Raw genomic sequence first — 12,349 nt, 5'->3', positions numbered from 1 at the left:
AATTTTACACTATCAATTATACTATTTATAAGATCATTATCATAAAAATTAAATCCTATGACCATTTTCTGATGATAACATTTAAACCTTTCATAATATCAATGTATTATTTATTTTCATCATAAAAATTAGCAAATTCACAATGCATAACCACCTATAATATTATATTTTTATATTAAATATATATGTTCAAATCCTAACTATGCAATACATTAAATATTCACACAAAAAGTGATTGAAAAAGAGGGTCTCCACTAAACACTTAGGTCTTCATATAAAATATTAGTCATCAATCACTAAATACTTAAAAAACATTTGTCCACTGTTTCACATCCTTTAAGAAAAGTTGTTAATTTGATTTGACATTAACTTTTCCATTAATGTATAGTATTTTTAAAAATTATTCTTAATATTTTTAATATTAGTTATAGTTTTTTCCACTTAATTAAATCTCACTTAATTAACTATTTATTGGAGTAAAGAATAATTATTATAGGGGTATCCTAATAATTATATTCATCTTCATATCTCAAATACTTTTATCATGTACTATTTATTCCTTAAAATTTAATTTATCAATATATTTTATAAAAGTAGATCGAAACAAATTAAATTCCAATAATAATGCAATCTTGTTGTATCCAAAGTGGATGAAATACAAAAACAGAAAGTCATATTCATCAGGGAATATGTGACTTTTGGGGAGTAGGCCCGTGGGCCCGGGCCCGGCCCACATTGGCGGCTTGGTATGAGGGGTCCATCACTGCTACTTACCAGTTACCAGCTGGAAATGTGGTCCACGTGGACTCTCACAGTCCTCCAAAACCAACCAATCATTACTTTAATAATCGACACGTGTCACTTTCCTCTCCAACTTTCACCCTCACACGAAACCGCCCAGGGACTGTACTATTTCCCGTTGTCCCTAGTCTTTTCGCTTCCAAAAGCCGTTAATACCGCCACCTATGCTTCTTACGTTTCAACTGCAACTCCAATACATAAATAAATGAATTAATTAATAACACATATATATATATATATATATATATATGTATATGACCCATAAATAAATAAATTATAATTCTTATGTCTTTTTCATTTTTTAATGATGACTAAATACGATAGTAAATGTCCATAAAAAAATATCTTCTAAAATTTTAAAAAGAAAATGCATGTCTTAAAAGTCAACCAAACTATCTTTTTCTTAAAATAAAAAGAAAGTTCAAATATTTTCAATAACATCTGACTCAATAACTTTTTCAAGGTCCATGCAAAATAATTTAAGGTACTTTCAAAAAATAGTTTTAGTTTTTTAAAATGTAAAACATAGAAGAAATATATATATATATATATATATATATATATATATTAATGATTGAGTCAAATTTTCCAAATATGGAGATTAAGATCCAAGAGAGAAAAAAAAAAAGACCACTTATATATTCTCTATGATATTTGTTAAGTTGAATAAATTACTGCATAAAATAAATTTTTCATTTTAAACATATACCACAGTTGAATATCAAAGACTTAAATTTTAAAACAGCTAAAGTTAGAAAAATTTCATTATAATTGAACTGATTGGTATACTTGATGGTTTGAGACACTTTTAGGTCGATTGATTTGATATAAAGAATTTATTATTATTTTTTCTGGATGCAAATTATCAGATATTTATTGACCATTTATTCTTACAATAAATATTTGGATATTATCAATATGATCAATAATATAGTTGACTTTGATTCCCAACATCGTGATAATCAATTCAGGCTCAAGGAACAATGATTCATATTATTTATTTTTCATGTCTAGTTTAGCTCTGGATCCTGCTCATTAAGCTATTTCTTTTCAACTAAGAAAAACAATCATTAACTGATAATAGATAATGCTTCTACCAAGAACATATATTCATATATATATATTCATATCAATCTATCTGGCAAAATCCTTAATTGATACTTTGAAAAGTTATGGATTCTTTTATGAGAATAATAAAGCAGTTGAAGCTGAAGATGAAGGGAAAGAGTGGGAGAGAGGTCACCTTCTTGGTTTTGCTTCAACATTCCAACTCTGAGCAGCAAGTACAACTCTTACACATCATAATGCTTAATATTATGTACAAAAACTCAATAATTCCAACTCAATTCCCATTTTGCCCTTCACATGTCCTCAAAATTGCATTACCTGACACCCCTCTTGTTCCACACCCCACATGCACATATATAAATGCATGCCAATACAAATGATACAGCTATGTTGACCCATATCTCTTCATCTGTACATAGCATAACACCCATACAAGGGAGTTTGGAAAATTTTGGCTTATATTCTTTGAAGAGTGCCAAAGGTAACAGTAACACAGACACCATTTTCATTGTCTGGATTGTGCTGAATTGCTTTGGTTCTGTATTTAATGCCTTACATCACACATGACACACCCTTTTGTTGTTTGTATGTTCTCCTCAATGAGAAGTTTGGTGTTCAATTTTCATTTCTTTCTGGTATTTGCAGCAAAAGTGTTTGATTTTTTATTGTGTTCGTTCTTTCACATTACTTTTTGTTGTACCGATTTTGATCATTTACATTGATGGAATCTCAGAAAACGTTTTCTGTGCTGTGTTGTGAATTTTGAAGTGATGTGCATATGTAGCATCTGGGAAGAAGCAATGGCACGCAATCAACCAGATGGAATATAATTAGATGCTTTTGGCTTTTCTTTATTCTCTTTTTGGTTTGCTGTAATGGTTTATAAAGTTTGATTCATTTCCCTTTTACTTTTGGTTCTTTTTTCTGTTTCTGCTAAGATAGGAGCATTCTTTTTACTGAAATATTATTGGCACCCGTGAAATCATCATTGGCTTTGGGGTCTGCACCTGAAAAGTGAAAATTGGCTGTTGATTTTGTACGAGACCCCAAACGTTGTTGCATTGCAAACTCTGATTTTTTGTATTCCTGTTTTCAACAATTTCTAACTTCCTTCTTTTTTGGCTTTTTGATTTTAGGCGAGGTGCTGATTATTGTGTTCGTTCAATGCCTGGTTTCGCAATGGATGAATTCAATGTAAATAGTGCAGCAGAGGAACCTAGTGGGAGTTATACTCCCCGTAAGGATAACTTTGCTCAACAAGCATCACCAAGGAGTACGCTGAGTCCAAGAAGCATTCAGAGTGATTCAATTGATTTGGCTATTGATGGGGTGGTGGATACCTCAATTGAGCAATTGTATCATAATGTGTGTGAAATGAGGAGCTCTGATCACTCACCCTCCAGGGCCAGTTTCTACTCCTATGACGGTGAGTCTAGGATTGACTCAGAACTGGGCCATCTAGTGGGAGATATTGTGGATTTGGAGATTACAAAGGAGGTGGTGGTTACAGAGAACAAAGAGGATTTCAATGGCAATGCTAATGCTAGTGGCTCAACACCTGAGAAAGATGTTGTGTCACGTGGCAAGGAACCTTCAAATAAGGATAATAACAGCCAATCTTCTCCAACCACCAGGGTCATTGAAGGATCATCCAAGCCAACACCAAGGAGGAATGAAAAGGGTGTCAGAAAAGCAAATGGTGCTTACCACATCAGGAAGCATAGGAGGAACCTTGGTATGAAGGAGATTGAGGAGCGTATTGCTGCAGGGTTAGACAATCCTGACTTGGGACCATTTTTGCTCAAGCAAACAAGAGACATGATCTCCTCAGGTGAGAATCCACGAAAAGCTCGCGATTTGGCTCTTAGAGCTTTGAAATCATTCGAGATTTGTACAGATGGGAAACCAAGTTTAGATATGGTCATGTGCCTGCATGTCTTGGCAACAATATACTGTAATCTAGGACAGTACGATCAGGCCATTCCAATTCTTGAGCGTTCCATTGATATTCCTGTGTTGGAAGATGGCCAAGATCATGCACTGGCTAAGTTTGCAGGGTGCATGCAATTGGGTGACACGTATGCAATGATGGGTCAGATTGAGAATTCTCTGCTGTTTTACACAGCAGGTCTTGAGATTCAAGGTCAGGTCTTGGGAGAAACAGACCCAAGATTCGGTGAGACGTGCCGGTATGTGGCTGAGGCACATGTTCAGGCACTGCAGTTTGATGATGCTGAGAAGCTGTGTCAAATGGCTCTTGATATTCACAGGGGAAATGGGGCTCCTGCTTCTATTGAGGAAGCAGCAGATAGGAGACTGATGGGGCTTATCTGTGACTCAAAGGGTGATTATGAAGCTGCTCTAGAGCATTATGTTTTGGCAAGCATGGCCATGGCTGCAAATGACCATGAAGCAGATGTGGCTTCAGTGGATTGCAGCATTGGTGATGCCTATTTGGCATTGGCTCGCTATGATGAGGCAGTGTTTTCTTATCAGAAAGCACTCACTGTGTTCAAATCAACCAAAGGAGAGAATCATCCAACAGTTGCTTCAGTCTATGTTAGATTGGCTGATCTTTACAACAAGATAGGGAAGTTCAAGGAGGCTAAGTCTTACTGTGAAAATGCACTCAGAATTTTTGGGAAGATCAAGCCCGGGGTCTCCTCAGAAGAGATTGCTAGTGGTCTGATAGATGTTGCTGCCATCTATCAATCCATGAATGATTTGGAAAAGGGGCTGAAGTTACTCAAAAAGGCCTTGAAGATCTATACCAATGCTCCTGGTCAACAAAGCACAGTTGCAGGAATCGAGGCCCAAATGGGGGTTATGTATTACATGCTGGGGAACTTTTCTGACTCTTACAACATCTTCAAAAGCGCCATTGCCAAATTTCGTGCCACCGGAGAGAAGAAAACTGCTTTGTTTGGGATTGCTTTGAACCAAATGGGACTAGCCTGTGTGCAGTGTTATGCTATAAATGAAGCAGCAGATCTGTTTGAAGAGTCCAGGACTATATTGGAAAAAGAGTATGGTCCATATCATCCAGACACCTTAGGAGTCTGTAGCAATCTAGCAGGAACCTACGATGCTATGGGAAGGTAACATATTCACTCTCTATTGGTCTTCTTGTTCTGATTTGAAGAAAGTTTAATTTTTATGCTTTGTCAGTGTAAATCATAATGCCTTGTTAGTTTAAAATATTTTACACTACCAATTAATCAGAAGTAATCGTTTGCATGATTTTTAAGGTGGTTATTCCACAAACTTACCATATATGACAGTTTGTGATTGGATATCTTCTCCTCTGTTTCTTACTTCTTGCATTGCAAGAAGATTTATTGCTAACATTTCTTGTTCACTTTGTGATGTTTTGCAGAGTGGATGATGCCATTGAAATTTTGGAGTATGTTGTCGGCATGAGAGAAGAGAAGCTTGGAACAGCAAACCCTGACGTGGATGATGAGAAACGTAGGTTGGAAGAGTTGTTGAAAGAAGCAGGCAGGGCCAGGAACAGGAGATCAAGAAGATCATTGGAAACCCTTCTTGACAGCAACTCTCAGCTCATGAAAATCAATGGCATCAAGGTCCTATAAACATGTCACTGTATATAAAATACATTTGCTCATTTTGATCATTGTTTTCTAATTTTCCCAGGAAACAATAACAAAGTGGAAGTAGGTTCCACTGTCCAATTGTTTGTTACCAAAGGATGTTCACAGAAGTTACTTCATATATGCTATTTTCTATAGTGAAAAGGAGAAATTTCGGTCATTCATAATTTTCCTTGTGTAATTGAATTCATAAATGGTGGTAATTCAAAATTCCATTATACAAATGTATGTTGAAACTCAATTTTCACTGCTGCTGCTGCTACTGCTACATCAAACGTCCCATTAGAAAATTCAGTTGCTTCTAACCACGTTTTAGATTCAATGCAACCATATTTTTAAGTTCCGATGTTACAGTCAAGGGTCTTATGAACGTGACAAGCATGAATATGACACTGCAGACAGCAGAACCGTTGTTGTAGGTGACATCATACATCAAAATCTTATGCTTACATTGCAATGCACGTCTCGACCTGTTTTTAGGATTTATAGATCATTCTGATATTATCTAACGATAAATGTTTTCTGAGAAATTAATTGGGCTTTAGATCAGATAATTGTACTGTTATCTGAACTTTTAACTTTAAAAATCCTTAAATGATTTGTTAAACGGTGACTAAGGATGGTATTGTTTTCATGGCAGTATTGTAGTAGTTGATGGAGTAACTCTCACGTTTAGGTAACATACACATTAATTGTTTACCTGTTATATCACATCACTACTTTTGTAACATTGTTAACGCTAATTTAAGGAATCAAATATTGTAAATAAAAGGCTTAATCCAGGGATGGTCCCCACTTTGGAGGTAGTATAACAACTTGGTCTCCAATTTTAAAAAGGTTTCAATTTCGTTCCCAAAATAAAGTCCTTCTTTTTTATGCCGTTTAAATATTAATGTTAACTAATTTGGCATACTTTTGTGACAATTTATGCAGATATCACACAAGGATTTTCTAATATGGAAATTTGGGACAGTAAGAAAATAAAAAAATGAAACTTTGAGAGGTCAGCAAGACAATCAGAGAGCTTGACTAAGTACATGAAGAACTAAAACAGCTTAGCAAGACATCTAGAGAACTCGACTAAGTGCATGGAAAACTAAAATAGCTCGTATGTATACAGAGAGCTTTGTAAAATATATGGAGAAGTCAGATAGTTCGGCAAAAAATCCCTAGAGCTCGGTAAGGTGCATCAAGAAGTCAGATAGCTTGATGAAAAGTCTGTCAGATTGGTAAGATGCATGGAGAATCTGAATAGCTTGGTCTGACATGCCGAGCTCTCCGAATGTCTGATCGAGCTATCTAACTTCTCCATACACTTCTCCGGATGTATTCTTGAACTATTTGAGTTCTCTGTACACTTAGCCATGCTATATGGATGTCTGGTCGAGCTATCTAACTTCTCCATGCACTTTACCAAGCTCTTTGTATGTCTTCCCAAGCTATGTAACTTCTCCATGTACTTTACCGAGCTCTTCGAATGTCTTGTCGAGCTATTTGAGTTCTCTATGTCCTTAACTTAGCTATCCAGATGTATTGCCGAGATGTTTGAGTTTTCATGCTCTTAGATGAAGTGTTCGGATGTACTGTGAACCTCTCCATCTCTCTATCATACAATCACAAATTTTGACACACATTGTCCTTTGCCATATCACTACACTCTTAGCACCGTTTCTGAAAAATTAACAACAGAGACTTGATTGATGCACATTAATAAATTCGGCGATGAAATTGAAATTTTTCTAAAATTGGGAATCAAATTGATACCGTGTCTAAAGACCATTTAAGTAATTAAGCCTAAATAAAATTAAGTAAATAAAATTAAGTAGATGTTACTGAAGCAGGATTATCTGTTTTTGACGTTGGAGTAGAGTCAAATGTGACCTTTGGTGTTGAAGAGATGACTGGTGGTGGAGAAGGAGAGGGAGCAAATGCTTAAGAAGAACAGTGACTGAGGGATAACCTGCATGAGAGTTTTAATTTCCTGACATAATACTAAAGACATTTATTCTTAAAGTATATGCGAGTTCAAACTCAAATTCTTATTACCAACATCTCATTGGTTGAGTCTTAGATAATATAATATTCATTACGCTTAAATAATTTTTATTCTTTGAAATATAATCATGTTCAAATATATTAAAACAAAATTTTCCATAAACACCTCTGAATATATCTACATCATGGGCCACACTGTATTTATATTTGTCACATTAGATATATTTCAACAAGTTTTTTATTTCAACGAGTATTTAAAGGACAGTTCTTTAATACATATATATCACTAGTAACTTAGTGAAATGAGGAATCAGTTGGATCAAAAAGGCTTTTTGGACTGAACTGTATAAGGGACATGCACTGCACTAAAATCCAAATATATTGGTTGACTGAACAACAAATTATCTCTTCCATATTCCAATCCTTTAGACCTATGGACATTTTCTGGTAGTTGAGCCGTTGCAGTGTGATTTTACATGAAACTAAGCTACACTAGCTTTTTCCACAACATAAATTAGGCAATGTTACATTACATATGTGAATTCCATCGCAATTGCTCTTACACATATTCTATGTTTATTGAAATAACAATGTGAAGAGTGAAGCCCCCAATAATGTATGGTTCTCTATCTAAATATGAGTAGCTAGCTAGTAACAGATGAACATGCTCAGAAACATGCTTGCCCAATTGGAATTGGTGGGTCAGAGAAGGCTCCATAGAGAATTCTCTTAGCAACCCATTGATTTGCTGCCTGAGAGTAGTGTATGCCATCCCAACTAACATGTTGAGAAGGATTTTTGCATGGATTGCCATACACTGTTCCATTTACTATGGCTTTCTTCCCACAGTTTATGTGGTAGCCATAGTAACTGCCACAACAGAACTCCAATGGACTCATAAAACCTGTCATAAATCAAGCATAGAAGTTAATTGAACAATGATAAGTGGAGAATAAAAGGCTAAAATACATGTTGAATCTCTCAACTTCTCCTTTCAATTTGTTTGAAATGTTTTATTTTAGTTCCATAAAATGTTTATGTTAAACCAAATTAGTTTTTCTATCAGTTTTTGCAGTAACATTATATTGGACTAATGTGACAGACGGATACATAGTGACACATCTCTCACAGGTTGGCGTATGTCACCTGGTTGACCAAGTTTGATCTAAAAGAAACATTTTAAGAACTATAGTGAAAATTTCTAAAAGAAACCAAATTGAAATAAAAAAAATAAGATCATGATCCTAAATATATTTAACATTGTATTTCCCTAAATTATGTGTGACTTTGAAGACTTAAATAGTACCTTGGCTCCTTGCATTGCTGATTAGTTCATATTTAGCAGTGTAAACATCAACATACGTAAATTTGGCAAGTGGGAACTTTTTCCTTAGCTGAAACACTTGGTTCTTGAGCTTCCTATTAAATTCCTGAGCAAGTTCATTATGAGGTTTCACACAGCCATTTGCATCTATGTTACCTTTCTTGGGCTCATAATAAATGTAACTGTAGGGCAAGCATCCAATTGGACCAGTGTTATGAATCCAGAACACTCTTGCCCCTTCATTGTATAGTTGCTGAAATGTTGCAATTACAAGTGTTAGTTCAAGAACCAACTTTTATTGATCTATTATATCTGATAATGTCACCAATTCTTTGGGGACTGCTTACCTGCACTGCTTGGAAGAACTGGCTCAAAATGTCAGGAATTGACTTAATAACTTGTTCCTGTGAAGTGTGCTGAAGACCAAAGGCAAGATCATTTTGTCCAATATCAAAGGTGTATAGGGCCTTGTAGAAGTCCTCTGGCCTTGGAAGACTACTTTTGAAAGGTGGCTCTATCCCTGGAAACATCACACGGATTCAAGTTTCAATGTCATCATTCGTTAAGATGCAATCAGAAACATTAAGATGAATGTGTGGCTACACTAGAAAGGATAGACTATAAAAAGGATTGAACATTAAGAAATACTGTTAAGACACCAACTGAAGAAAATGTCAAAAAATCGGTTAAGATATATAGTTTCAATTTGTGCAGAATAAGGTTTCTGAAAGCACTAGTGAGGAAAATAGATTGTATGGTTTATGGTATGCGAAGAGAGGAACAATAAGACCCATTGGAGGAGATATTTAATAAAGATTTCTTAGTAAACAATATCTCTAAAGATATAGTCGTCAACTTAGATTGATGATGTTTTGTAATCCATGTGAAATAAGGTTTTTGTTGGTGTGTTAAATTCTGACTATGCTTCATAATGTTGAACTTGGAAACAATATATATGGACATTCGTCGAGCATGGTGACAAAATCACATAAAAATGAAAGAAAATTCAGAGTGAAAAGAAACAAACTGTTGTCAGAAAGCTGATTGAAGAGAATGTTGGTGCGTGACTTGAACTGTAGAAACTGATCTACTTGAAGGCCAAGAGGGAATGGACTATAACCACCAGGCCGAATGGAGGAGCCTCCAACAGCAAAGTTTGCACCATGTCTGTAATTTGATCCAACTGAGTCCAAATATGCACTCAGGTATGGCAGCTTCAACTCTTCAGCTACATATATCCCAACAAAAAAGAGATGCACATAAGAAATGCAGAACTTGCATAGTCCAATAAATGAGTAGCCAATAGGAATAGAATGATCTCATCAAAGATGAGTGAAAAGGATCACTATTCAATTCATACATACTAAATAGAAAGCACATAAAAGTAAGAGTATGTTAGTACAAAGCTAAAAATATAAAACTGACACTTCTGTCATACATTTTTGGGACACTATCACTTGTAGGAAACATTTCCAACAAAATGGTAAGCACTCTTCAACTGTGTATGTGTGTTTGTATCAAACAAGACTTAAATATATCATCCATTAAGGTTGTGAATATGTGAGTGAAAATATAATTTATAGACTATGCTTTGCTTACTTATGTAATCTATGATGAGACGGCCATCAGAAGCCCTTCCTGAGAGGCTTCCAAAGAAGCTTATGCCATTGGGAGGCTTCACCCCAGTGAATGCTGCAGAAACAGCTCCTGTGTCTGAATTTGAGTCTCCAAAGTTGTAAATTGCTGGGAACCAACATCTGCTGAAGTTTGAGGCTTTCCCAAATGAGAGTTGAATCAATGCACATACCACACAAAGATTGAACCACCCAATTGCATAAATCAGATTCCTACAGTTCATGGTTGTGCTGTGGTAACAAACTCTGAGTTTTTTTCAGAAAAAATGGTCCTTTTCAACTCAATAAATAGGATCATGAAGAACCCTTTTCAGACTCCAGTGAGGCAATGACTATTCATGCTAACTCTTAACAAGAGAGATTTATATCACCGACAATATTTTCTAAATATTGTTATTTGCTCATAAGTTTGTGACGTGACAGTAAGTATATGCAGGCTCATACTGTAAAACATTCAATAAATTTATCATAGCAGTTTTTCTATAACTATAACAAGATTATCAACTTTATTAATAACTAATTGTCATTAAAAAATTGCTCAATACTTTCTAATTTTTTATCATCTTTTATACAGTTGATTTTATGTTGTAGTTTATAGTTGGATAACAGAGTAAATTATTGGTTTAAGTAAGTTCTGTGATCCATCGATTTTCAGTTTAAAGAAAATCTGTATTGAAGTGTTCAAACTAAAAATCGGTTTGTGAGAATTCTTCCTGTTTTATGATTGCTGAAATGAAAAGAAAATCCACAAGCTATATATATATATATATATATATATATATATATATATATATATATATATNTATATATATATATATATATATGTATGTATGTGTGTGTAATCAGCTTAGAAGTATCTTCAATACACTTCTTACTTCCTGTGATATGTGTCAAAATGAATGATTTTTTTAAGTGTCATCATTCCAAGTTTATGATACAGATTTAAGATTGAATTATTAATTTTTTGGTCTATCCATTTTATATTCTTTTGACTTTTTAAAAATCGAAACTTAAAATAATTTAAATATCTTTTTTTCTTTTTCCGTCCTTAAAATATTTTATAAAAATTCCATGTGTAAAAAATTAAAACTTTTATAGTTTTCCCATACATAAAGACGAAATTTATTTTTAATACTGTTGGCTGAAATTTAAAATAATTATAAACATCAAATAAATAATTGAAAGTAATTATTAATTCTTGTAAATTAGTGTCTTGAGGCATACTTTACTGTTAACTTGCGTTTCTTTAGTGAGAAGTATGACCAAATTGATTCACAACTTGAGAGTGAAGGATAAGTATCAATGATTGAAGGTGACGTGTCAGACAGCAGCATCAAGGTGCTCAGAGATTCTGTGCATCAGTTCATAGGAGAACTGGGCCAGGAATTCATTGCCACACACCATGTCATCAAGTTATTCATTCCACCTCTCATTCTCATCATATAAAAATTAATTAATATATCTTTTTTAGAATATATTTTTAACTAAATAATCCAAAATATTTAAATAAGATTTAATTACCTGGATAGTCTCAGTTTAAAATATTATTAATGGCTTTCTATAATTGAGAGACAAGGTTGCTAAATGTTGGGTTTGAAAAATATTTTTTTCTTTCTTTTTTTATAATATGGTTTGGAGCATAGTGGAATGCAATGTATATGTAGTGAATTAGGTTAATTATGTGGTTTGGCCATTCATACATTTCCTATTTTAGTGTATATGATTTCAATTAATGTGAATTTTGTGCAAAGTTTATAGAGAAGACCCTTCAATCTTTCTTAGTTACTTTTATTTCTTAGTTAGGAGAATTTTTTTCATAGCACTCCTCATTCTTGGAACACTTAAATTGTTATTAAAGATAATTTTTGTTCTTAGTATTTAATGTGTTAAATAATATATAGTTAAAATAGAGTTTG

The 12,349-nt window shown here is 34.1% G+C and overlaps 2 protein-coding genes across 4 annotated transcripts; one reads left to right on the top strand and one right to left on the bottom strand.

Moving 5' to 3' along the window:
* The first annotated feature begins 2,261 nt into the window (after positions 1-2,261).
* Positions 2,262-5,640, top strand: LOC106774468 (protein KINESIN LIGHT CHAIN-RELATED 2). 3 transcript variants are annotated; one of them, XM_014661475.2, is made up of 3 exons: positions 2,262-2,350; positions 3,006-4,967; positions 5,246-5,640. In XM_014661475.2, exons 2-3 carry the CDS (start codon positions 3,034-3,036, stop codon positions 5,460-5,462), a joined length of 2,151 nt encoding a protein of 716 aa, XP_014516961.1. In that variant the 5' UTR covers positions 2,262-2,350; positions 3,006-3,033; the 3' UTR covers positions 5,463-5,640. The 3 variants fall into 3 exon arrangements, with proteins under 3 accessions (XP_014516961.1, XP_022637268.1, XP_022637271.1); XM_022781547.1 differs by lacking the exon at positions 2,262-2,350 and adding an exon at positions 2,393-2,454; XM_022781550.1 differs by lacking the exon at positions 2,262-2,350 and adding an exon at positions 2,536-2,905.
* A 2,216-nt stretch (positions 5,641-7,856) lies between these two features.
* On the bottom strand, positions 7,857-10,827 carry LOC106763906 (GDSL esterase/lipase At3g27950). Its single transcript, XM_014648084.2, has 5 exons — positions 10,399-10,827; positions 9,827-10,027; positions 9,147-9,319; positions 8,782-9,052; positions 7,857-8,379 (listed from the first exon to the last, which is right to left on the bottom strand). Exons 1-5 carry the CDS (start codon positions 10,655-10,657, stop codon positions 8,144-8,146), a joined length of 1,140 nt encoding a protein of 379 aa, XP_014503570.1. The 5' UTR covers positions 10,658-10,827; the 3' UTR covers positions 7,857-8,143.
* Positions 10,828-12,349: the final 1,522 nt, after the last annotated feature.

This window comes from Vigna radiata, chromosome 1 (genome assembly GCF_000741045.1).
Source record: "Vigna radiata var. radiata cultivar VC1973A chromosome 1, Vradiata_ver6, whole genome shotgun sequence".
NCBI lineage: Eukaryota > Viridiplantae > Streptophyta > Magnoliopsida > Fabales > Fabaceae > Vigna > Vigna radiata.
The sequence above is the reverse complement of the archived record's forward strand: the minus strand, read 5'-3'. Positions and strand labels throughout refer to the sequence as shown.